General features: G+C 41.3%; 5 protein-coding genes across 5 annotated transcripts; all 5 read right to left on the bottom strand.

Moving 5' to 3' along the window:
- Nucleotides 1-852: 852 nt before the first annotated feature.
- LOC4329712 (beta-1,3-galactosyltransferase 7) lies at nucleotides 853-5959 on the bottom strand. Its single transcript, XM_015769753.3, has 11 exons — nucleotides 5547-5959; nucleotides 4256-4355; nucleotides 4103-4161; nucleotides 3796-3998; nucleotides 3079-3142; nucleotides 2360-2432; nucleotides 2148-2268; nucleotides 1979-2066; nucleotides 1768-1893; nucleotides 1582-1691; nucleotides 853-1492 (listed from the first exon to the last, which is right to left on the bottom strand). Exons 1-11 carry the CDS (start codon nucleotides 5654-5656, stop codon nucleotides 1344-1346), a joined length of 1203 nt encoding a protein of 400 aa, XP_015625239.1. The 5' UTR covers nucleotides 5657-5959; the 3' UTR covers nucleotides 853-1343.
- Nucleotides 5960-9820: 3861 nt separating this feature from the next.
- LOC4329713 (uncharacterized) lies at nucleotides 9821-11668 on the bottom strand. Its single transcript, XM_015769756.3, has 4 exons — nucleotides 11480-11668; nucleotides 11274-11370; nucleotides 10163-10315; nucleotides 9821-10072 (listed from the first exon to the last, which is right to left on the bottom strand). Exons 1-4 carry the CDS (start codon nucleotides 11619-11621, stop codon nucleotides 10036-10038), a joined length of 429 nt encoding a protein of 142 aa, XP_015625242.1. The 5' UTR covers nucleotides 11622-11668; the 3' UTR covers nucleotides 9821-10035.
- Nucleotides 11669-12786: 1118 nt separating this feature from the next.
- LOC4329714 (uncharacterized) lies at nucleotides 12787-14215 on the bottom strand. The gene is made up of 3 exons (NM_001416681.1): nucleotides 14020-14215; nucleotides 13382-13450; nucleotides 12787-13283 (listed from the first exon to the last, which is right to left on the bottom strand). The coding sequence occupies exons 1-3, from the start codon at nucleotides 14188-14190 to the stop codon at nucleotides 13083-13085; spliced, it is 441 nt and encodes a 146-aa protein (NP_001403610.1). The 5' UTR covers nucleotides 14191-14215; the 3' UTR covers nucleotides 12787-13082.
- Nucleotides 14216-14409: 194 nt separating this feature from the next.
- On the bottom strand, nucleotides 14410-17530 carry LOC4329715 (thioredoxin-like 4, chloroplastic). Its single transcript, NM_001416680.1, has 4 exons — nucleotides 17058-17530; nucleotides 16848-16901; nucleotides 16598-16719; nucleotides 14410-14700 (listed from the first exon to the last, which is right to left on the bottom strand). Exons 1-4 carry the CDS (start codon nucleotides 17496-17498, stop codon nucleotides 14673-14675), a joined length of 645 nt encoding a protein of 214 aa, NP_001403609.1. The 5' UTR covers nucleotides 17499-17530; the 3' UTR covers nucleotides 14410-14672.
- Nucleotides 17531-20149: 2619 nt separating this feature from the next.
- On the bottom strand, nucleotides 20150-25147 carry LOC4329716 (probable protein phosphatase 2C 15). Its single transcript, NM_001416682.1, has 9 exons — nucleotides 24711-25147; nucleotides 24136-24307; nucleotides 23610-23760; nucleotides 23456-23519; nucleotides 22637-22744; nucleotides 21987-22112; nucleotides 21673-21911; nucleotides 21010-21212; nucleotides 20150-20935 (listed from the first exon to the last, which is right to left on the bottom strand). The coding sequence occupies exons 1-9, from the start codon at nucleotides 24939-24941 to the stop codon at nucleotides 20901-20903; spliced, it is 1329 nt and encodes a 442-aa protein (NP_001403611.1). The 5' UTR covers nucleotides 24942-25147; the 3' UTR covers nucleotides 20150-20900.
- Nucleotides 25148-25393: the final 246 nt, after the last annotated feature.

The raw sequence follows: 25393 nt of genomic DNA on the forward strand, positions 1-25393 counted from the left end.
TTTACAAGGAATCAAGGATTATAATGCAGGGATTTCGTATGAGACAATTTGATCCTTGCAGCGCGTTCGAAAACTCTGTTGTTAAACCAGGGACTGAGAGGGTCCTCCACTAGGGATGGTAATTGTGACCGTTTGCCCGTTTACTTGTGGTTAAAAACTTTATTAGGGTTGGGTTTGTTCTCTATTTTATACCCATGAGTATCTTATTGGGTCAAAAGCTATGCCCGATAGTTAAATGGGTATGGGTATAGGTAATCACTACCCATGCCCGTTTACCCGTGAAGTCTAACTTACATGTAGGCGAGGAGCAAAATCCACTAGAATACATAAGCTACGTTCTTTGTTTTCTACGGTTTCCCTTTTATTTTTCTTATTATTTCTCTTCTCCTTACTCTATCGCCGCCAAAGGAGAGACACCACACCGAGACGGAGAATATTTGATGTTTTAAGTTCAATTCGAACTTAGAAGCTTGTAGACTTGTTCCACTGCTTTTGTTGTGTCGGGTAAACGGGCACGCCCGCGGGCACAAGACACTCGCGGGCAATGGGCATGGGCAAACATCCTTACCTGTCATGTAGTAATGGGTATACCCACGGGCACAAATAATCTCATGGACACGGGTATGGGTAGGCACTACCCGTGCCCGTCGCGCCCGATTGCCATCCCTATCCTCCACTGCTCACTGACACATGGCCCACATGTCAAATGACCTGCACGAAATTGAGTGAATGATGCTACGTCATTAGCAGGAACAAACGGTGACTATTGATTGTCGCACCATGGCCAGCAGCCAACTCCATATTCTGGCAGGGATTAATTCACTAAAAAAATGAAAATACTCTAGAAAAAACTACAAAAAGAATTGATCAAAATTTGCATGAAACAACGTTTTCTACATATCACTTCGATTTTTTCTACTTTGGTACACGGCACCTGAGAAACAACTCCCCCCTACATCTAAATGCAAGCCACTCCGGTCTCTCCTTCCCTCTTCGCATCACCAAGTCACCAATGGTGACACCAAAAAATAGCCACATCTACCGAATACTCTGAACAAGTAACATTTCACCATTTCAGTTCAAGCTAGCACTTGTGTAGTTGCGTAGCCGTGTTGCCATCTCGTCAATCCAAACCACCAGAAATGAGTCGAGTCCATCAGCTAAGGTGAGTGAGACCATAATATGCCCTGTTTCCAACATTTCCAGATTGTCGCTGGAGCAAGATCTCTCCATCAATCATCAGCCTCGTTGAGCCTACGAGGGAGCATTCGCCTGTGCAAAGGTCACCATGCGAGCCTACCCTGTATGTTAAATATTTACGGGGCAGCGGGTTTCTTTCTTCGCTAGATTAGAGCACTCCAAACAGCAGAATCTCCTTCACCGCATCGAGCATGTACTTCCTTGATCCTCTCGACCGACTTGCATATGCCGCTGCAGCTCCAATCGAAAGACGCCACACAGACATTGCCAGCTTGTCCTTTCCACTCGCAATCTGCGGAGTTGTTATTCAAAATTTAGAGGGAAGGGATGAAAAAATGGAAGCGTGTACGAGAAGCATTGGTCAAGATCGAGGAAACGCACCTGGTGGAGTCCCGCAGCACATGTTTCTTTCATCGATATGATTCACTTCTAAACCAATAAACCATGAACCAAGTGATACATCTTCGTTCGCAAATTTGTGTAAGATAGGCCTGACAAAACATCATTGGAAACATTAGTATTTTTTCGGTCATAAGGATTTTGCATGGCATGGCATAGGAAACATACTGGTTGATTGAAATGTAGGTCGCGAGGTCTTTTGAAATCGCGTATATCTGCCCAGTAGCATGACGGAAGTATTTGTTCCCTTCCTCCCCAAATTTCCAGTACTCAGGTTCATGGTACTTCACATTCCTGTATGAAAGGAGCCAGTTCAAGCAGACATTTACTTCAAGCTACAAGTCAAATTTAAATTTCAAGATAGGGGAGTTAACGTTACTTGTCAGCGAGAACTGGGCCTGACTTCATGCATCCAATATACGTTCTTGGTTTTGATTTATGCCGAGCAAGGGTAGTGGCAAGCATTCCTGTTATGTTGTCACATGAAGTGGGTTATTATAGATTTCAACATAAGGCCAATCGGCACGTGAAAAAAAAAATATACCCACCTAAGTTCACATGCACATCATCATCAACCTTCACATAAAAGTCAGCATCCCAAATACCAACTGCTGTAGAGAAGAAAATCTTTGTCTTAGCTGAGAGTTCATGATACCCTTCTACATGGTCCTGGTTGAACAAATGAACACATGGTAAAATGTCAGTGCTGGTTCAAGGAAAGCATGTTCAAAGCTTTGAAAGGCAGGAAAGCATTACTTACTAGTCTAAGAAAGTCACGATGCTGAGCATCCTCTGAATCTATAGCTTTGTCCAATATACTGTTGGATGTAGCACTGCACAGCCATCGAAGCAGTTAGTATTTATACGAAATTTAAAAAGTATTTCAAGTTTCGATATACACATATATGGGAACATATGAAAACACGTGTTCTGCGGTGATTTATAGAACAAGGCAGTATATTAATTCTGGTTTTATCATTGAAGTCAGCTATGCACAACCAAAAGCCCTTTCAGATTGGCACAACTGATTATTACAAAACAGAGGAAGCAAAAATGGATTTATAAAGTTCTACATAAACAAATTATCCACTAGATTTCAGTGCATTCTCAAAAATCTTAGGAACTTGGTGTATTCTGCACACAAACTAGCTCTTAGCAAGCACAAGGATGGAATCCAAATGTCCTTGATGACAAAGATACTTAAGAACTACATATTTTTGCAACATGAGGTATGTTATAATGTTGTCCACTATACCAGTTCCCAGTTCTGACATTTCAGGAGGTTATTTGCATGCTATTTTTGCAGGCATATTTTTGCATGTTATGGTAATAAAGGTATAGTGGAAGAAGTTGCTATCTAACATAAAAGAGAACCGAATGTCCAAATGTATGATTGAAACCACATGCAAAGATAAAAAGGACAAGTGATTACTGATTAAACTGTAAAACGCACTAGGAGTACAAGAACCCTCTGTTTACCTATGCCCTATAGTGAAGCGGATAACAATTCCCTTTTGATCTTCTAGTTGCTGCAGCTTTGCACCTAAGAACAAGAAGTTCTAGTTAAAAAATGACGACAATGATAGCTTATGGAATCCAACAATGGAAGGGCTAACAATTAGCATGGTGATGATATCATAAATATTTCCAAAATTACTAGCAGAACTATATGAACAGAATGATCATATGCATTATACATATTTCCTAGAAAGATGGACCCCAGAAGGAATTTTAAGTGCTGACTCCTATAAGAGTATGCAAGATACCACCAGCATCTATCACATTCGACTTATGACTTATCTATGGAAGATGGCGTCAACGTAAATGGCAAAGACTAAGGTCAATCTTCTAGACTAATTGCATGCTCGTACAGATTAAGCTAAGCTAGTCCAAGTAGAACTATGAATTGCTTCCTACTTAATAAACTAATTCGTAGTAAGTCAAAATATGTTATTTAAATTTAAACTGTCAGATAAAATAGAGAGCTTAGAATTCAGTGTCATGTGCCACATGACGTGCATGTGATGAAAAACTAGTTCCAACAAATATCGTTATAGCAGCAACCATTGGGCCACTAGGAACTAAATAATCAAGCTAAGAGCCTTGGAGATGATGATGATTAAAAATGAAATGTCTAACAATAATAGAACCGTCTTGCTAGTTCATCCATAAAGTTATAATACAAGAAATAGCAACCTTGAGGCATCCATGTCTCTCGCACTGAATCACGGCGCTTGCGGCTGCTGAATGCGGTGTTTACTCCAATTACAACAAATGCCTTCTTCCTTGGTTGGCTAGTTTCTGAGGTTACTGGTGAGCCACCAGCACGGAGAAGTTCCAGCGTGCTACGCTTAGCTGCAAGTTCCATCTGCAGCGTGGAGATGGACTTATCCAACAATCTAACGCCACAAAACAAATCCAAAGGAGAGAATCCTTTCAGAAACAAATATTCAAGCAACTCGTAACCATAAAGTGAACTCCAACTAGGGTCAAGTGAGCTCACTGTATGGCTTCGTGGGTCTTGGTTACCTCACCCATTATGTCCTTGTCTTCTCCATGCTTCTGCAAATCCAATTGAAGAAGCATATGGCAGATTACATGAGATCAATGGCAAAAAGACTAGAACCATGTGAATCTATTTAAATTTGGAGCCCACCCTCTTTGTATTGCAATCCTCTGATATGAGTTGCAACTCCCTATCCTGCCTCCGGCGTTGAGACATGATGTGGTTACTGGTATCAGGTGCCGTCCAAAAACTGTAAAACCACCCAAAAGAAATCGTCAGGGAGATGAAAGAGCAACCAAGAAAAGATAATCTGATCATCAAAATGCATGAATTCAAAAATAAAAAGGATCAGGAACCATAATAACCCGTGTCATTGCCTTTCCGTTATTTGATTAATTTCACTATTTCACAGCCTCGATATTTGAAATGAGCAACTGAACCTATGAACTATGATACCAAATCCCAGCTAGTTCGTATGCCAAGTTCCAGTCTAAATGGAATATACTGAACTACTGAAGACAATTCCATCAAGAAAAGTATAACTTGAACTTGTTGCAAAAATATATTTCCTCCTTAAAAAGGTTGAAAAGCTAAATCCGACCATAACACTCAATGACAATAATGCAGTTGTTCCGAATCCAAAGCTATCATAAATGAAAATAAGCCCACACACAGCATTACTACTGTCTAGTGTCTACATCAAGTACGAATCCACACAGGAAGGCCACCACTTCATTGGGAGAAGCAAAACATCCTCAAAATGCAAGCTTTTGATAGATCTCATACAGGTATTAGGTGAAAAGAAGCTCACCTAACACAAGCAAAAATTCCAATCCTTCTTCGATTTCTAACCAAAATTAGCTCACCCAAAACAGCAAAAATCCCATCCTTCTTCCATTATTAAACCAGATTACACTCTACTAAATGCAGCATTTTTTTCCCTTTTCCTTTAACATGAAAATAGCAAAGTTTTTTTTTGGGTAGAAACTAATGCGGAAACAGTGAGCTAAGCATCACCTAACCACACACGCACGAGCAGATACAGCAGAAGAGAACACCTGCACCAGTCCACATCGAAACGCGATCTCCCGTTCTTAAAAAAAAAAAGGCGATCTTTTCACCAACTCCAGAATCCCAGATCGCCATGAACTCCGGAAGAGGAGAAAAACAAATCTTGGCACGCCAAGTTTTTTTCAAGCAGCCCGAAACGCCATTGGCTATGATTAGAAAGCTTTTCTTTTCAAACTCCAAATCTCAAACGGGTCGATCTCAAAAAAAAAGAAGGATTAATCTCAGATTGGTCAAAGACCAGGGGAGAATCTACCAATGACCACCCAGAGACCACTTTTTTTACCCGACCACCGTAACAAGGAAACCGCACGGCGAGATCCGCCGCCGCCACCGGCGAGAGAGGGGAACTGGGAGAGGGAGAGAGACGCACCGATCCGTGAAGAGCATGCCGAGGCCGAAGCAGAATGCGCAGAGCAGCAGCATCCTCCACCGCGCGGAGGACCGCCTGTCCACCGCGCCGCCCTTCCCCTTCATCATCATCGCCGCCAGCCGAGCTCCAGCGCGCCCCCCCCCCCCCCCCGGGATCTTGGCCGCCTCCAAATCGTCGGAACCAAAAAAAAAAAAAAACCCTGACCACCAACAAGACGAAGAACAAGAAGCTCCCCCCGTTGGCGCGGCAAGGCCCAAACCCGCGAGGAGATAGAGAAGAAGAACAGGGAGGGGTCAGAGATTGGCGGTGAGCCGACCGGAGAAGAGGAAGAGGAGAGATGAGGAGGAGGAGGAAGCAGCTGCTGGTTTTGCTTTGGTTTGCTTGGCTTCGCCGTCTCAAACAAACGAAACTATGGAGCGCGTGATGGCCTCCTCCTTGTTTTTGCCTTTCCTTTTTCCTCACAGCTTTTAAAAATTATTATTCACTATTAACATTTCAGTTTCCTTTTCCTCTCTTTCTTTTCTTTTTCTTTTGTTTTTGTCTTTCTCCTTTTGAGCTGTGCTGCTGGTAAGTACAGTATATTTCTTCTGTTTTCCAACTCTGTTTCTTCCTCCCTTTTTTTTCTTCAAAAATCTCTTCCCTCGAATTCAGTGGGTGGGTCCATCATCTAGCAACCCGGGCTCGTCGATCAATATGTAATACTCCCTCCGTTTCACAATGTAAGTCATTCTAGCATTTTCCATATTCATATAGTTGTTAATGAATCTAGATATATAAATACGTCTAGATTCATTAACAACTACATGAATGTGGGAAATGCTAGAATGACTTATATTGTGAAACGGAGAAAGTAGTATTTTAATATTGATATAAAAATCGAAAATATTATCTAAAAAATAAGAACTAAAAATAGAATTGTCGATTTGTCCGGCCTTTAAAAAAATTTTCTTGGCTTTGCAGCTACTTTAATTGTGGCATGAAAAATTCTTCATTTGAAGTATAAAAGGGAGTATATTAAGAATGAATATACAAATGAAGCAACATTGCAATGGTTGTAGAATTAATACAAAATGTACTTTGGTGTGCTTTGGTTGGATACAAACCCATTAGTTGTTTAATCATGTGATGTTACGCTGGGCTAAATTATTACTATTAGCCAGAGAGGACGGGAGTACCTGCTGCTTGGTTGGATTACCTGGGACAGTGTGTTGAGTTAGGTCACCAATGCCTCTCTTGGATGTGACCACATGAGCTAATTTTGGGTCTCCACATGTTACAAAACCACATTTTGAAATTTGAACAGATGACCAAACATAAGAAAATTCAGTACAAACAAGTAAAAAAAATATACAGCCAATTTGATATGCTGGCATTCAGAATTAAAATGGATAAACTTAATAACTAGGAGTAGTAGCAAAAGGGGAATAAAAGAATAATCCAATTAGATGTGCTGGCGACATTGGAGCTAGCCAACACGGTTGGGAATTTCTTTTGCCAGTCAAGCCGGAGATTCGATAGTCAAGACGCAAGCACCACTCTGATTAATTAGGAAACAATGGTTAAGAGAATCATTAGTGCATGCTAGTTGTTAGGCAGGAAGAAGAACCATGGTCCAAAAGTCCAAACCGCCAGCTTAGCTCAGCTCAGTTACGTGCATTCGTGCGGCAACACCAACGTGCCATGCACGATGAGTTGGCTGGTAGTGACATTTTACGCAATTCCGATGGTTGGCTGGAAACTCGTCGATACATTGTATGACATGAAAGCATATGTAATATTTTTTTATAAGCACAGCACAACATAGAAACGCAGACCCCCACTATACGGGTACACTCATCCCTATAACACACATATATAATACTAATATGTTTTCTTAATAAATGATATGGTTAACTTTCTGATATGTTTAATCACCCGTCTTACTTAAAAAACTTTTATGAATGCTGTTTGTTTTGTTGTGATTTGTTTTACCATAAGAAAACTTTAATCCTAACTTGTATTTACACTATTTTTTTCATAACACAAATGATTAAGTAAAAAAGTTAATAGTGCCGTATGTTAGAAAAACGGATACAAGTAAACTACGAATGCATAGATGTACAATAATCTTCTTCTAGAACGAACTTACTTTCATGTCGGGACACCGGCCAACATTTTTTTTTTCTTTGAGATCTGGTTCTGCATTATTTCGATCCAGTTGCTGGTTCTTTCCCCCCTCCTATTAAAATATACAACGGATTCTATTTTGCTTGCGAACACAATGGATTATACACATTAAAAAAAACTTAATTTATTTATGTGAACATGTAAATGATGACTTGTTTGGCATATGCTTTACATAGCTTGTGGCCAGTCCAACTTATGGCCTAAGCCAAAAAAGAAAAAGAAAATCTCCCCTTGGTTAATTAAGCTTCACTGCTAAACAAACCTATCTGAGGTGGTGTGTCAAGCATTGACAAAGATTTGTCATTTGTGGATGTTGATGCATGAGCTTGTGATCACAAATCACAATTAGACGCCGGTGGACAACCCATTTTCTTGCAGTGGTTGCCTGGCAGCTCGTTTCTGAACCAGCCAATCATTTCACAAAGCCAATAAGCTTTGAGCCGGGCCTATATAATTATGATTAGATTCTGCACCAAAGATTCTACATGCATGGACCACAATCGCATACATATATGATTTGATGTCATATATATACCAGTACTTTATTATGTAGGGAGATGATTTGCAAGCTTAACATTGACCATGTTAGGTAGTAGAAACATTCTATCTAAAATGGATACTAGAAGGTCAGGTTAGGTAGAAATGTTTGGTAAGTTTCAACTTGCAAAACTGAATGTTCTTTTTGGAAGTAATTGGGCTATGGCATGTGACTTTGTGACACTAGAGGTTTCAGACTGTTCAAGTGGCATACTGGAGCTGCTTCTCTCACTTTTGACATTGTTTGGTAGTGACATACTAATCATACCCATGATCTAGGAACTATTTTTCCCCCAACCCAACAGAGTACACCCTCTGTAGGCTATGTCCAATAGACAATTCATGTATAAAAGTGAACTTAATTTGAGACAGAGAATATAGTAACTTGGAAATGGCGACATGAATTTTTTTTTTGTTCAAACAGCCCCCCTAAGTAGTACTACAGTAATGTCAACAACCAAATCCCAATTGAAAATGATTGATAACTGATAAGCACAGGAGTGGCATGGCTAATACTTTGCCAGAAAACCATGCCTTGTTACACCCTATCGTCTTCTGCATCAGAGGTTTGGTTGGACCAATACATCAAGTGAAGTCTTCAGAAAAGGGACTTCTTTAGCTTAGAAAAGCCCCCTGCAAATCAACACCAACTCATGAACTGTTAATTAGAATCCACGAATATACTCAGGACGTGTATTGTAAGGCAAAGAAAATTCCCACTGTTCTACAAAGATGTGTATCTGTCAGTGGCCTACTGGTCAAGCTCAAGCAGGATAACTTCAGACAAGTCTATGCATACATCTCCGTGGAACATGTGGAATGCAATTGTGTAAAGCAGGTTGTAAAGTTATTATCAGTTGCTAGTAGACTTAATTTAGGTAGGAAACGTATCTAGGACTCAAGGAAGTATTTTCTGCATGCAACTACCTGGACTTGGTTTTTCTAAAAATAAAGAGGATTATGGATAGCTTACAGATGCAGTATACTGACCAGTCTAGCATTTAGGTTGGACATAAGCAGATGATGTGATACAAGAGCTTACTTGTCATACCTCACCCAATCTTCGAAGTGAATACATGTCCCCAGAAATATGAATTATTGATTCCACATAACTATTTCTTTCTGATTGAATCATATTTCGCATTCTTATCGTTTAAGTATCAGATATTTCGTATTCACTTAGGGATGACATCTGAAACGGTTATCCGCGATAAAAAAAGACATCTGAAATGGTTAACATTTAATAATAAACTAGCTAAATGCCCTTGCTTTGCTACGGATAAAAGGAAAAGAATATCATAATACTGCATTAAATAAATAAAACATTTTTTCATGATTACGTTACCCACCTTTTTGCTACAAGGAATACTCACCTCAATTTAATTTTATGTGGCTATCTATGTAGATCTAGTTGTTATGTAATATTAAGAAGTTCAAGGGATAATGTATAAAACCACAATGGGAATAGGTGATGTAATCTGCCACCACCATTAGAATCTTTTTAAAGGAGTATAGAAAACCATATGTGCAACAAGTAAACTTCATGTAAAATTGGTTAGCGCAAAAAGATATAGATCCATATATGCTATTTATATTCATAAAGGTCTGTTTACTCCAAAGTAACACAGTGAAACTAACTTGAGCTGCTTGTTATGCAATTATATTTACAGAGTTACTAAACTATGAGCAGAACTGTATAGTGCGACACAAAATTTCACATATCCCGTAACAAGGTTATTTCCGAATCGCCTTTACATTCCTCGTCTATCTTGGCATACTTGTTAAATCAATCTTCAGAATGACAAGTCCAGTACATCAACCCACTGCAAGGCATAAATATCACCAACACCATAAAAACCAGAAAAATAAGGGTGTGAGGGAAAATGTAACACAAAGAAAGGTAGAGCTAATACCTTATAAGCACAAACACAGACTGTAGGACGCCAGCAACACCAGTCCATGCAGATGGACCTGTATCTGTAAGTGCGTCTTGGACCAAAAAACCAACAGCCCCAGCCAAGGAAACAAAAGACACCACGTATGAAACAAAAAGCCAGAGTTTCAACCTGCAATTTAAATGTAATCATTGTCATACAGTGGATAATGAATGACAGACAGATGGAATTGTATTAATATGGAAAAGTTACCACTTTACAAGGGAGTAATAGTAGACAGACACAAGTACACAACAGATCAGACAGGTTTTTAGATATCATCATGACTCGACATACTGGTTTATGCATGGCCGTCTTGGCTTGTCAGAGGTTTGAATAACAGAATCATCTTTTAAAACACCAGCATGCAGAAAACCAAATCGAACATTCGATAAGTTGCGGGTAGTAATAATGAACTAACGACTAATATGATGTGCCATTCTGTTCTTAGTTTGTGTGGCACAACTGTTGTCAGTATAATGTAGATGTATCCCTCAGAAGAGTAACAGATCGAAGATGAATGAATGATTCACTCTTATTCCATGGTAATCTCGTTCACTCATTGACAACGAAAAATCATGCTTCATATATTTCTCTGAGAAAGTAAATCACAGTTTACAGAGCCATATACCGTTTCCATTGTCTCGTATCATTGCCATTCTAGCATCTATTCCTTTATATCCCAAAACTAAATTAAAGAAATATGGCTCTCTTCTCCACGCATAGAATACAAAATGAGCACTACTGTGTTCCTAATCACATTTCGCAAGTGTAAACACGCATTCTTCAGAAAGCACCAAAAACTAACAGCTCTGAGTTGCACCAATGGATGCATGCGCGTAGCACTAAATCACAACTGGCAAGGTTAAGCATTATTAATCTTCCCAAATCAAGCTCCCAGACCAGTAAATAATCTAACCATAAGCAGCGATAGCACTGATACCCATGAATCAGTAAATCATGACTGAAGTTTCCAACACTCCTGCAAAACCAGAGGCAGGATTGCAGAAACCCTCGCAAACTAAACACAAAACCCACCTAAAAAAAGGAGCGAAAAACAAAGAAAAAAAACTTAAAATTATCCCCTCACCTCCACTCGGAGTCGTCGTAGGGCGAGTAGTAATTGTAGTTGGCGTCTTCCCTCTTCACGCAGTTGAACATGAGCGCGGCGAACGAAGCAAATAACCCTAAAAAAGAAAAGAACCAAACCCCCAACACCCTCGATCGGTTAGGTTAAAGGCTTCAATCTTTCGATCTTTGGGGGATTAGGGCGAGAGAGGAAGAAGGTGGTGTTACCGGGGAGGTAGTGAAGGAACGGGACGGCGGCGGCGCTGCAGACGACGGCGTCGACCCAGAACCACCAGCCGACCCCGAATACGGCGCCGGCGACGCCCGGCCCCACCACCGCCCACACCGCCGGGAAGCTGGTGGTATCCATCGCCGCCGCCGGGAAGAGGAACGGAGAAAGTTGAGAGCTTTTTTTTCAGTGTGGTCCTTGCAAAGCTGCTGCTTTTAGCCCTCCTGCTGCGGGTGTATACATTTTCTTTTAATCGCAAAAAGAAAATACATTTTCTTTTACGCATTGGTCCTTCCAGTTTGTAAAATTTGATGTAGTGGCACCGGTTAGACAATGCCATCTTTACAGAAATTTCACGGTAAATATGTATGGAGTTTCTGCAATTCAAGCACGGGCAAAGCTGCTAAATTCACATATCAACGCGGCGCAATCAAGAACCCGCCAATTTGCACTGACATAAGCAGCGGTAAACCAATTGGTTCGCCTGACCAGCCGCTACTCTCGGGAGTTTGTTAAGAACACATATATAAAAAAAGTTTTACTTATAAATTAATTTTTATTTTCTAATGAACTTTTTTTCTTATTAAAAATATGAGCAACCGATGAGGACCTGAATGTCCGGAAGGCAGTCTGAGCCAAAATAATTTTCTGAAAGCCTTTCTTCCATTTGCCAAGGACAGAGCACGACGGATCGTCATTGCTTCATCTATGTCAGACGTCGCAACTCGCAATCCCTGGGATCAGCTCGTTGAAAGCAAAAACACATGAGCCATTGTTGTCTCAGATCAGGACACCCACTCCCATTGGACGTGAAGAGTGGAAAAGTGCAGCATCTGCGTTTATGAACATTGTTCCAGTCTGTGCTGGAATCCATCCTAAAACTGAAGTAGAGTCGTCACACTAGAGACATTCACAGGTTTGGAGCAGTACTGTACAATGATCTCCACATACACCAAAATGAATAGAAAATCCACGTATGAATAGAAGCATTGTTGTTCCTGGCATCATTTCTTGCCTCCCAAATGTGCCAAAAGGTCGCAGCAAGAGCAGTATTCTGAATGTTGGATCCACGCATCAGGAAGTCAAAAATCTACTGTCTCATGTTTGTGATGTTTCTCCTGCACAAGTTGGGGTCAAACTTTTGTCTAATTGCCTCCCACACTGCATCAGCAAACGGGCAGAACAAAAATGCATGTTTGATCCTATCATCTCTGTTGCAAAAGATACGCATCTATCCATAGCTGGAATATGTTGTCTGAAATAGCTGGTTTAGTCCAATTCACTTCATGAATCATACAAATTCAGTCAAGATTTCATTTTCCTTGTAATTTTGGACCCAAAACTCAAAATTCAGGGTCCAGACTCCAGACCTGAATGCATACTAGCAGGAACCAAGTTTGAGAATTAACAAGCAATAAGCAAATTTCACACTCTATTGCAGGAAATACAGATTTTTCCAGGAAATGCTAGAATATAAGCAGCTACACAGATACTGTTGAAATTCATGAAAGGGCCAACAAACAGCTCCTTCAGTCTCATGAACACTGACAATAGTTGCCCTGATCTATGTGATCAAATACAAGAGTTAACACGATCACGGCACTATTTGCCACTTGGTTTTGATTTCGATGAGTGACTATCCTCGGAGGGGCGTGAGCGCTGGAGTTCCTCAACTATTGCCGTGACCGCACGATCGCCCCTCACTAAGAGGCGCTCCAGCAACTCTACCTTCTGCAGCAGCTGCTCAGCATCAATACTCGCACAGCTCACCAGCTTATCTGCGGTCTTCAGAGCCGTGCACAGCTGGTGGTAGAAACAATGATGAAGCAACATCGTCAGCTTAAATGGCTGGAGTAGGCAATTACAGTGAACGGCATACAAAAGGAGATCAAGATACACACCTTCAGCATCAATGAAGGCCATGAAGGGTCATTTTCTTGCAGCGCTTTCATCAAATTGTCATAGTGCTCCTGATAAGATGATGAACAGGTGCAAATTTTAGTTATGAACAGATGATGAACATCTGCAAACTAATGCCGTTTATAACCTGAAGATCATTCATCTGTACTATAGATTTAATTTGAATTTTACAGCAAACACGGTCAATTTGAAGCACATCTGAACCAAAAAAAATTCAGTTCGTGGCCTGGCAAAATAAATAAATAAATTCAGTTCGTCCAACATCTGATCTGCTCCACAAGATTGGCAAAGTCGCCAAGCAAAATTAAGCACAAATATGAATCCAAGTTTCCAAGAACCACTCTATCTAACCCTTGCATCTATCATCATCAACTTAAGCTCGCCTGAAAGTAGAGTAGACTATTTCCTCAATCTCATAAACTGTATCAGGCCCATTAATTCTTCACCTACTTAACCAGAAAATACCGGCACCCAACAGATAGCTCAGGAAATCGAACCAATTGCAGGACGGACGCATGATTAGGGAACTAAATCTCATATGGTAGGATGGATCGATCGATTGGTGCCGACCAAATCTAGGAACGGGGAGGAGAGGAAAGAAGAGGAAGGGAGCCCTAACCCCGAATAGCCGGTTCAGCTCGGATGGGTCGGCCTCCTCCGCCTGCTGCCCCGCCGACGACGGCGACGACGGGACGGACACCTCCCCGCCGGCGAGGTCGGCGCCGCCGTCGACGGCGAGGTCGCTGAGGAGGTCGCCGATGGTGAGCAGCGGGCCCCCGACTCCCCGCATCTCGCCGCGTCTCCCCCTCTTCCCCTGTGGGCTTAGCTCAGTTTCTAGTCATGAGTATTTGGGCCTATTTAGGCCCACATTAGTTCATGGGCCCACACTGCACCAGCGAATTCCGGGAGCAGGGTTGACGTAAACCCACATTTACGCCTTCCCGTGTTATAGACGTAATTTGAACCATGCGCCGTAAAATTCATTTTTCCAAATGTCTGGAGTTACTCTGAACTGTGGAATCAGCTAAGTTTTTCTTTTCTTTATTATTATTATTAAGGGGGAAATGTACACCCCGTAGGAATGGTACAATTGTGCTGTAGCACAAAAGATGCAGCAGTGTTAACTATAAGTCTATAACTATAGCGGCATCCTCTTTGTGCTGAACAATTTAATGATACACTGGCCTATATAGAATGCCAATTTCTTCGTTGTAGTGAGATCGCTAATACTTTGAGTTCAGATCATGACACGCAACTCAACCCTGTGTGGAATCATCCCTCCTGTGATGGCTCCTCTGATCTGCAATGTGAAACGGATAGCGCCATCAAAGCAAAGTCCAAATTAATTCATGTTTACTGGTTTTCATTATATTTTTTTTAGATAATGGACTGGTTTTCATTATATGGTAAATCATGTAAACACACTGTTAGAAAGTTAGCTTTTACGGTGCAGGCGGAATTATCAGCTCCATCGTTTGCCACTTTGCCCTCCAGCTTGTCTGCCGCAGGCGAAATTCAAATTCATATTACTAGTTTGAATTTTAAATTTACAGCATTAGCTTTTATTATTTATGATTTCTTAAAGCTGTGTGTTTCTATCTTCACGAATCCATTAATCTAGATATACGATTACATTGATAACATTTGAATAAATCATTTTATTCTCATTTTAGATTAAATTTTAAAATTTTAACCACTACAATTTTATAGGCAAAATTTGTTATATAGCATCGAAAGTTCACGTTTTTGGTTTTATAGCTCCGAAAGATACCGGTTCACTTTAATAGCACCCAAAGTTTACATTGTTCCCATTTTTAGCACTTCCGTCAATTTTTCCGTCCGTCTTGATCGTTATTGACCCAACTACGCACACGATATGACGTTTCTACCCCTCATTGACATGCATTCTACTTGTACTTGTGAGGGGTAGAAACGTCATATCGTGTGTGTGGCTAGATCAAGACGGACGAAAAAGATCGAGAATTGACGGAAGTGCTAAAAATGGGAACATGGTGAACTTTGGGTGTTATTAAAGTGAACCGGTATCTTTCGGTGCTATAAAACCAAAAACGTGAACTTTTGATGCTATATAACCAATTTTTCCAATTTTATATTATGTGAATAGCCAATACAGCCCTGAAGTTTCGCTTCGGGCTCAGTTTAGTCCTCGATGTTTCAAGTCGTCCAAACAAGTCCTCCAAATTAACCATTTGGGTTAATATAGTCCTTGGACCAAAAAAATGCCACCTGAGTATACCAAGTCATCCTCGCATGCAGCGGTATGAATGAAATGATCATATTCTACCCCATATATACCATATAGAAAAGAAAAAAAAGACAAACAGAAAAAATAACAGGCCAGCCCAAGCCCAGCATTGTTGCGGATGGATGGCCAACAAAGGAATTTATACGATCAGTGCTTGGCTACAGCAATCGTAAGTGACAATTCTAAAACGATCATACACGTGTGAACCATTCATCTTCTTTTTTTATTTCTTTTCTATATAGTATATAAGGGTAGAATGATCATTTCATTCATACCACTGCATGCGATGATGACTTAGGCTATATTCGTAACGTAGGGTTGGGAACCCATCTCCTCCGCACGGAAAACAGAGCAATCCATTAGCGCGTGATTAATTAAGTATTAGTTTTTTTTCAAAAATGAATTAATTTGATTTTTTAAACAACTTTCGTATAGAAACTTTTTACAAAAAAATGCATCGTTTAGTAGTTTGAAAAGCATGCGTGCGGAAAACGAGGGAGATTGGTTGGGAGCAAGGAGTGCCGAACACAGCCTTAGCATACTCACGTGGCACTTTTTGTGAGTCCAAGGACCATATTAACCCAAATGATTAATTTGGATGACTTGTTTGGACGATTTGAAACCTCGAGGACTAAACTGAGCTCGAAGCGAAACTTCAGAGACTGTATTAGCTATTTACCCAATATATTATATACAAGCGTTAAATTTGTCGTAGATGTAAGACCTGGAGCTGTGCCAAACAAAACCTACGTTGCTAAGAACAAATATGTATATATAAAAATACTTATAGAGTTTTTTTTTGGTTGCTAGTAAGCGTTACGGCTTATTTATGTACATGTATGAAGCCAGACAAGAATTTACTAATTAAGCAGGGATCGTTGACACTGATTCTACCATTTGATGGAACAACATTTGATGGTAGCTAGCTTACTCAGCAGGCGGCGACGATGGAGCGGTGTACTTCTGGATGGCGGCGATGATCCTCTCCTTGTCCCGCGTCGCGAACGCCTCCAGCAGCACCCCGTTCTTGTAGAAATGGAACAGCGGCACCACCTGCGTACATGCTCAACGGATCAACTCACAAACCATTTGCGCAATGATCAGATCGATCCACCACAGCAAGAACTCACTCGATCGATCGATCGATTGTTCCAGTCAGATATGATTATTTGATCGGTTACCTTGATGCGAAGCCGGTCTGCCACCTCTGACTGCTCGTCGTACTCGTCGATGACCTGCATGCATTCGCATCGTCCGGTATTCAGATTCAGATTCAGATTCAGAATTTTCTGGCTTTTTGTCCAACGAATTAGCCGATCGACAAGCTTGCCACAGCAATGGCGGCGCGGGGGTGAGGGGTTAATCAGGAATGGCTTAATTAACTAACGTACGTTGTGCTTGAGGAAGACGACGGAGGAGCCGTGGTCGCCGGAGCCCTTGCAGAGCTTCATGAAGCCTTGCTCGATGTACTTGCAGCTGCCGCAGGACGGGCGGAAGAAGTCCACCACCACCAGCGCCCCCGTCGCCTTGGCGCGCTCCAGGACGCGGGCCAGCTCCTCCTCCGTCTTGAACTCCGTCACGCACTCCACCGGGCAGAACTCCTCCTCCTCCTCCTCGACGACCACGGGGGGGAGCCCCGGCAGCGACCCGTTCGTGCTCCCGCCGCCGCCGTCGCTCTCCGTGGACGACGCGGAGGAGGAGGAGGAGGAGAGGTGGCGGTGGCGGCGGAGGGGAGGAGGAGGTCTCGGGAAGGTGGTGGTCGGCGGCGGGAGGGAGCGGCGGCCGGAGGAGGAGGAAGTCGCGGGGAGGGGGAGGAGGGAGGCGGTGATCATGGCTGCATTGTGGCCGTGAATTGTCGTGCTAAGGATATTGCTTTTGATTTTTTTTTTCTTTTGACAAAACTTTCCTCTTGGTGTTTTTTGTGTACTGCGCTGCTACTGTGGGTGACCGAGGAACAGAGCTGGGTGAAAGAATTGTTTCCGCAGCTGGGAATTGGAGAAATTTGTAGCCATCGAAAAATTTTGGTTCAATTAAAATGCCATCACTTGAGGCAGTGGCGGATCTAGAAATTTTTTTTAGCCTGAGCAAACCTAACGATAGAAAACAAATTAATAAGTAAACACAGATACATATAGCATTTTATCATGGATAGAAGTAAATTGGACTATTAGCTAATGACTAAGTATGATAATTAGTGCTAATCTAATGGTGCATGTATGTAGATAGGCTAATGGCTAAGCACCATAGTTAGTTTTAATGTATGGATGCATGCATGCGGCGGAGCGGGCGCCTGCCCGTGCTGGCCGGGCCTTGGCTCCGCCGCTAACTTGAGGGCTTGATAAAATGTCACTCTCGATCAAGGTGTATTAGTCGAAACGCTATTCTAGACTATTTTGTCCTTTGAGCTGTTTGTTCCTCCTCCAACACCTATACTTTCTCCTTTTTAGTGTCGGATCAGCTTAACAATAACCACAATATTGGCCCACTACAACAAACACAATATTTCTGATGTGGCTACCGGCGAAAGGCGGAGTTGAAATTTATAAACAGCAGCAGCGACTAGGCAAGGGATGGCATCGGCCTCACTCGTGGGCACTTCCACATCTGCCTCCTCTATGATGACTCTGCCTCCGTCGCCGTGCTCCTTCACATCAACCCCACCCTTGTGCTCTACATTGCCAATTGTAATTGACAACAGGAGAGAGCGGCGGTCGGAGGAGGGGGAGGGAGGCAGTGATCATGGCTGCATTGTGGCCATGAATTATCATATTATGGATATTTATTTTGATTTTTTTTCTTTAGATAAAAATATTTGTATATTTTTTTACTACTGTGACTAAGAAACAAAACTGCGAGAAAGAATTGTTTTCACAGCTAAGGAATGGGATTGAGTTATAGGTGTGCTTGTTTGTTTGTAGCAGACTTGGCTCATAAGTGTTAGTGCAATCTCAACCGGACTTCGTGATACAAGGTTTCCTCTCAAGTTAAACTATAGAGGAATACACAAAAATCACCTGTTTGCTAGGCCGAGCCCGTGGCCGATGGATTTTTTTTTCTCTTCTTTCTAATTTTAGGGAAAAAAATAAATTGTTCTCAACATTTGTCTATTACAACTTAACCATGCTACTCCCTTCGATAAATACTGATGCTTAGGATTAGATTAAGTAAAACTTTTGAAATTCATACCATCAATGATGTCTCAAATGCTTTAAGAAAAGGGTTTGGTATATCGAAAGTATTACCATAATATCATGAACTTTATTATATTTTATTAACCTATTCTAATATAGAATTGATGGTTAAAATTTACAAGTTTGTCCAAATCTTGTCGGAAGTGTTTGAATATTTGCAACAGGAGGGAATACATTTATTGAGTGCATGCTACAGTGCAGCCAAGGATTGGTTAAGGGTTAAAAGTGGCAAAAGGTTAAATGCCCCCCAACAATGATGTGATATCAATATATAGATAAGATTTATTATGAGGTGGAGGAGAGTTACCGTCTATCAATATTACCAAACCGTTTAATAGATAGCTTAATACTACTCCTATCTATGCCATTGCACGTGTTGACCAAATATTTGAAATAGCTATTGCGTGAATTGTCTGTATTCTATTTAGATATGACGTAAAAAGGCTAGATTATATACTTAGAACAAGTACAATAGCAGGCTATAAGCCAGCTATAACCATATATCAAGAAGAAAATGGAAGAGAGAGAGAAAAAAGCGGGTTACGAATTTATAGCCAGCTGCAACACGAACTACAAGACGTTGTGTGTGTATGAGAGGTGAGACCGAGTATTAATGGTGTAGTATATTTTTATATGTAACCATTATATGAATAAGCTATTAGATTAGCTATAGATGTTTTGGAGCTAACATTTGGCTATACTGTTAAACATCATCTACACAAATCACCTATAGTCAATTTAATAGCCAATTCATACAATAGTTACATATAAACATATACTACACAATTACTATTTGGTCCCACCTGTCATACACACATGCATCTTAAAGTCTGTGCTGCAGCTGGCTACAAATCTGTAACCCGTTGCTCTTCTTTCTCCTCTCTTATCTCCTTGAAATGTGTTTATAGGCTTATAGTCTACCATTGTACCTGCTCTTAGAGCAAGGCTAATAATATAGTCGACTTGGTGGCTATAAGGTTCTTTGCAGCCTTTTCTTAGTCCACCGATATAATAGTTAGCTCTTTATAATTAATATAGGACCTATTTGTCTCTCTCACAGAGTTTTTTGGTTCTTGTGTCAAAGCCGGCGGTAAGTTTATAGCCCGCTTCTCCTCTCTCCTCTCCTCCATCTCAACATTTAGTTCGTTTACAACCTACTATTATACTTGCTCTTATAGTGGTTTAAACCACTGTTACAAGAGATAGAGCATTCCAAGTTCCAACACTAGCAAACATCATGCATGGGCTATCCCGCAAATCTAGTACTTATCTCTGGTGTCTGCAAATAGTATGCCTTGACTGATCTTCATGTTGTCATGCATAGAACCATAAACCACACTTACATTTCCCAGGCGGATCAGACTTGTATGCAGGCATGGACACCAAATCAAATGAATATAATCAACAGTAGCTACAGGTCAGGTTGGAGAAACATATCTGTCTAGTTAGCAAGATTCTGTACATTGTATACAGGTCAATGAGATGTGTCTTGCTGATTAATCACAGCAGTTTGAAGGAATCTGTTCCGATGCTAATTACATTGGAGTTAAGGAAAGGCTGGACTTCAACAGGAATGAATATTTTTCGATCACGAATCAAGGTCGGCCTTAAAAAAAAATATTGATGTAGTCATCTAGTCCTAATTAAGAATCACAATGCCGTTGCTATTCATCAGTGCTCTATACGGTCAGTAATTCACAATTTAGTTGACCTCAGAATAGACATGTCATACCAGTCTTCATGGATCATCTTTCAACATGTAGATGCCATCATGGTCAAAAGAATGAGAGTAAAGCTGCTGGGTATGAAGCTAGCAGTGTCAAAGACAACGAGCTTCTCACTTCCATAAAAGCTATTCAACAGAAGCCACCTCCTCCCTGCTAATTCAATTGTCGTTCTATATCAGAACTCCGAGAAAGTCCATATTATTGAAGAGGAGGTGCCACCAAATACAATGGCAAGTGGTGCAAAATCTTCGGCTCTTGTGGGGGACTGGGTGTGCTGCAAGGTCAGTAGCTTCCTGATAAATCTAACAATAAATGACTATTCACTTGACCCACTGTTTCTAGACGAAGAATCTGTAATAAGAACATATAAGAAAGTTAATTTGATGCCTCATAATAAGTATATAAAACAGTGCTGCAAATTAGACCTCGTGAACGACGCTTCCCCTCCATGGCTTCTTTCTTTTCTTGACAGCCTTGGCAAAGGAATGGACCATCCCAGCGACGCAAGTTCCCAGGTTGTGATGAATCTTCATGTACGGATATCCCTTGACTTGGTTTTAACTCCACTTGGCAAATGGCACATATGAAGAGCTTGAACATATTTCGAACTGGGTATTCGGAATCCAACCTGTAGTGATTAGAAAAAACTATGTAACAAACATATTCAGGATGTTTGATCAGACAGGATTGCAATAGAAAGTCCAGTTTCGAATTCCAAAAATTTCAACTGTTGTACTATTTGAGTGTATATTGTAGTCTGGCTCAAATTGTGTCAATTTTTACTCCATTTAACCTTCCTTATGATGTACACATCTATAAACTACTTCATGTTTGATGGTACGTGTTTGATATTTCCAGCCTTATGTTTATGTCACATGCTCCTGAGAAGGTCCTTCGGTTGAATTTGACTGTGTTACAGCGAAAAATGTATGTCCCAATTTCAACTTCTCTATATAATGTTAGTGTCTTGAACTGATTCCCTCACATGAGGGGCACACTTAATGCTATTGATTTGTTGGTAATATTCAATGTAAATATATTTATAATTTTATTATAGTGGGTTATCAAGACAGAATTAGTGAACCAACCGTTTGGAAAGAAATGCGCATCCGTCCTCAAATATTTCCTCCACAATGTCTGGGTCCATATATTCTCTATCTGTATGGGATGATGAATCAGATGGTGTTTTCTTGCGAAACATGTTTTTGAAAACACCCATTCCTGGTTGCTTTTTTGTATGTGGCATGGTAAGATTTGCTTTGTCTGGTAGTATGTCAACAACAATACAAGTAGTGTCATCCCTAAGTCCCTTTTGTTGCACTGCTTCCTGAAAGGATTTCAATTGTCAGAAGAGTATCATGTACTACTTAAGAGGTAAGATCGTGGGGAGGGAGAATTATACTTTGACAATTTGTTCCGCAGCAGCCTCTGGAGGAAGTGTTCGTGAACAGTTAAATGCAACTTCTGCAGTCAAGACATCCCAAACACCATCACTTGAAATAATAAGCCGGCCTCCAGCCGTTGATAGCTACAGAAATTAGAAAGCATATTAATGTTTCTCGTAATCAAGTGACGAATTACATGAATAACCTTGTCAATTCATGTAATTGTCAATGTCTGAGAGACAAAATATAAGCCTTAAATTGTCAATAAACTTTTTTTAAAAAAGGTAATAACTGGCAACCTTTTTAAACAAACAAATGACAATGCATGCAGCTAAAGATTAGGACTGACAAACTGATGTGATTAAAGTAAACTATAAGGAGAGCATGCAGATTCACATTGGTAGCATAATGCAAATATAAGCTTTAAGTAGCCTAGTTGCAAAGACCATAGATTGTATATATATGGAAATAGACAATTTTGACAATAGGGAAGAATTTATAAGAGTGTCATGCCAGATATTAAGCTTGCCAAGAGACTCACTACTTCTATGATTTACAGAAGAAATGGGGTTGAGGAACATAAATATCAAAGCTGTGAAACTTCTTTTAGTACTCTAGTCTGCTAACAATATAACAAACATAATTGGAAATCGCCTTCAGGGCATACCTTTACTTGCTTGACATAAGGAACCGGAACAATGAATTGACCCACATCCTGGTCTCCAATTGACCTTGATAGACACAAACCACCAGGCCAGCATCTAAGAGGGCCAATCTGGGGGTAGAAAAGAAAGCAAAAATAAAAAAAAATGAAGCAAGCAGAAAAAGGAAAGGAACACATTTAAGCAGTAAACTAACAAAGAACAACAGTACGCCTCCTTCCTACGCTTCCACCTGCATCAGTCACTATCCCCATCCTTTTTCTCTTGACCAACATGGCATATCCTCCCCTGCTACACTGTTGATGCAAGGCTAGCATATGCAACTATGATGCTAGAAAAATTGGCTGTCAATGTCAATACAGCTATACACAGCACACTATCCTGCAGAATTTTACTGTAGTGGTGAGCATACTACTCCTGTTTGCGAACACTTGTCACTTTTAATGACGCATGCTTAACTAGGAGATCATTTGTTTTTATCCAATTCAACTAAATTACTCTCAATAAATAAATTGATAAACATTGCCCCCCACCAACCCCCCCCCCCCCAAAAAAAAAAAAAAACTGCAGGTGGTGGGGGAATTAGCAGGGGCAAAACTGAAATGAATGCTTTGGAGAGCTTGGGGTGACAAGTATTCGTGAACAAATAAAGAGATCAAACTAGATGGGTCTTTGTGATTGGAGTATGGACAACACAAATATTACACCCTTCCAGAAAAAAAAGAATCCCATGTGATGAACTTAAGCAAAGAAAATGGCAATATTGAACCACAAAACAGGGCAGGGTCACTTGAGTGACAAAAAAAGGATAGGAAAGTTCAAACCTCAGCACCACCAACGACATTAAGTCTACCAACATCACCCCCAGATTCTGTTACACGGTCAACCCTGCAGATCAAAATTATTAAGTAATAAAAGATAGATGATTGACATGAGAAAATCAAGAGCCGTATATCAGGATGAAAAAAAAAAACTTACTCCTCTTTACTGGCATCAAATCGATGATCAGCAGATAAATGATAAATAGAACCTTCAGCTTCTAGTACACAACGCGAATCACCAACAGATGCAACGGTAATAAACAATCCATCTATTATGACAAATGTCACCGTTGTCCCTGATGAGCGGGCTGCAAGAAATAAAAACATATAGACATATCAGGCTCAGCTCTGATAATTGGCAAATAATAACATTAAATATGTAGTTATAAGAATTAAAAAATGAATAGTGATGGCTATCCATGTAACTCCATGGTAAAATGTATGGTCGTCTTTTCTAGCAGCATATCAAACTTTGGTTGGTTTTAGTAACAAGATGCATTGACAAGACACTAAATTGTTCAAAAATGTTACCAAAAAGGAACAACCGCAAGAGTCACTTAACTCCAGATTATTACTATCATTTTCGCTTATAGTTAGCAAACAAAAGATTCCCTTATTGGTTTTTTGTGTGGCGCCACACGAAAATTGCACCTCAACCCACCAGGCTGGTTATCCTCACGCACCTTTCGTTTGGAAATCTTTATCAGTTTTGACAAATGCTGCAACCATCGCTCTCGGAAGCGCGGCAAGCCAATCCTCCCTGTTGAGATCAGCTGGGATTGCGGTCAAGATGTTGCTCAAGAGATTCTCCTTGGTGTAAATCGCGGCTCCATTCCCATTGTGCCCATCAAACAGCTGCAACAGACAGCGGTTAAGGTACTTAAAGCTCAATTCATGCATCCCATAATCACAATTACTACTGACAGTTAGAAATGAACCCAAGGCAATTCTTATACAATACTGTAGTAACTAACACGGCGTGATCATGTCCATTGATCAATCGATCATCATCCTACGTCAAATCATCACAAATCGTACTAGTTTGGATCAACAGTAATAGACTCCCCGAATCAGGCAAATTCCGGCACGGCACACCGAGAGCCGACCAAAAAATTCCTACCCAACTTTCCACCCGCATTTCGCCCCCCACCCAACCCGATCGCGCATCACCACCGATCGGCTTACAGCCGGATCGGGGGGGGGGGGGGGGGGGGCGGCGTCGCGGAAGACGGCGATGGATAGGGAGGAGAGCGCTTACGCCGAAGGCGGAGAAGGAGGAGGAGGGGACGCCGGGGAGGCGCTCGCAGTCGGGCTTGAGGAAGGTGTAGTCCTCCCCCTTCTTGGCCTGGCTGAAGAGCCCGACCTGCAGCTCGGGGCGCTCCGCCGCGGTCTTCTCGCTGACCACCTCCCGCCGCAGCAGCACGGCGAGCGGCACCGTCGCCGCGCCGCCCCCCGCGGGCACCGGCACCGACTTGGACCGCGTCGACATGCCCCCCCCTCCCTGCGACTGCCACCGCCACCGCCGAATCCGCTCCCGTTTTGGCGTGGAGCGATGCGGTGGTGGTGGTGGTGGTGGTGCCCCTTTTTTTGGGGGGGAGGAGGAGGAGAGGGAGAATGGTGGTGGTGGAGGTGTGAGAGGAGAGAAGAGGGAGAGAGGAGGGAGGAGATCACATGGGGGGAAGGACGCGCAAATCCAGCCCGCTACGCGCATTAGACAATTTTGGGGCAAAAAGTAGGCGAGGGACGAGGATTCCACCACCCCGCCTGCCGGGGAAGGGTTTGTTTACCTTTTTCATTTTCGAAGTAAGGCAGTGTTTAGTTCCACAGCTAAAAATTTTTTATACGAAGTATTAAATATAAATTAATAACAAAACAAATTGCATATTCCACTTGTAAACTAGGAGACGAATTTATTAATCTTAATTAATCCATCATTAGCAA

This window comes from Oryza sativa, chromosome 2 (genome assembly GCF_034140825.1).
Source record: "Oryza sativa Japonica Group chromosome 2, ASM3414082v1".
Lineage (NCBI taxonomy): Eukaryota > Viridiplantae > Streptophyta > Magnoliopsida > Poales > Poaceae > Oryza > Oryza sativa.

What these genes read in the sequence shown, in the direction of transcription:
- LOC4329714 (NM_001416681.1), bottom strand. Translation starts at nt 14,190, where the DNA reads ATGCGGGGAGTCGGGGGCCCGCTGCTCACCATCGGCGACCTCCTCAGC. An exon ending in AGCTGAACCGGCTATTCGGG is followed by an intron (nt 13,451 to 14,019) that starts GTTAGGGCTCCC and finishes TCATCTTATCAG; the next exon opens with GAGCACTATGACAATTTGAT. An exon ending in GGCCTTCATTGATGCTGAAG is followed by an intron (nt 13,284 to 13,381) that starts GTGTGTATCTTG and finishes TTCTACCACCAG; the next exon opens with CTGTGCACGGCTCTGAAGAC.
- LOC4329712 (XM_015769753.3), bottom strand. Translation starts at nt 5,656, where the DNA reads ATGATGATGAAGGGGAAGGGCGGCGCGGTGGACAGGCGGTCCTCCGCG. An exon ending in AGGATTGCAATACAAAGAGG is followed by an intron (nt 4,162 to 4,255) that starts GTGGGCTCCAAA and finishes TTGGATTTGCAG; the next exon opens with AAGCATGGAGAAGACAAGGA. An exon ending in GGCCCAGTTCTCGCTGACAA is followed by an intron (nt 1,894 to 1,978) that starts GTAACGTTAACT and finishes CCTTTCATACAG; the next exon opens with GAATGTGAAGTACCATGAAC.
- LOC4329716 (NM_001416682.1), bottom strand. Translation starts at nt 24,941, where the DNA reads ATGTCGACGCGGTCCAAGTCGGTGCCGGTGCCCGCGGGGGGCGGCGCG. An exon ending in CTTATGTCAAGCAAGTAAAG is followed by an intron (nt 22,113 to 22,636) that starts GTATGCCCTGAA and finishes TAATTTCTGTAG; the next exon opens with CTATCAACGGCTGGAGGCCG. An exon ending in CTGCGGAACAAATTGTCAAA is followed by an intron (nt 21,912 to 21,986) that starts GTATAATTCTCC and finishes AAATCCTTTCAG; the next exon opens with GAAGCAGTGCAACAAAAGGG.
- LOC4329713 (XM_015769756.3), bottom strand. Translation starts at nt 11,621, where the DNA reads ATGGATACCACCAGCTTCCCGGCGGTGTGGGCGGTGGTGGGGCCGGGC. An exon ending in GTTCCTTCACTACCTCCCCG is followed by an intron (nt 11,371 to 11,479) that starts GTAACACCACCT and finishes TTTCTTTTTTAG; the next exon opens with GGTTATTTGCTTCGTTCGCC. An exon ending in TCTGTGTTTGTGCTTATAAG is followed by an intron (nt 10,073 to 10,162) that starts GTATTAGCTCTA and finishes TATGCCTTGCAG; the next exon opens with TGGGTTGATGTACTGGACTT.
- LOC4329715 (NM_001416680.1), bottom strand. Translation starts at nt 17,498, where the DNA reads ATGATCACCGCCTCCCTCCTCCCCCTCCCCGCGACTTCCTCCTCCTCC. An exon ending in CAGACCGGCTTCGCATCAAG is followed by an intron (nt 16,720 to 16,847) that starts GTAACCGATCAA and finishes GCATGTACGCAG; the next exon opens with GTGGTGCCGCTGTTCCATTT. An exon ending in CCATCGTCGCCGCCTGCTGA is followed by an intron (nt 14,701 to 16,597) that starts GTAAGCTAGCTA and finishes TTCACATTGCAG; the next exon opens with ATCAGAGGAGCCATCACAGG.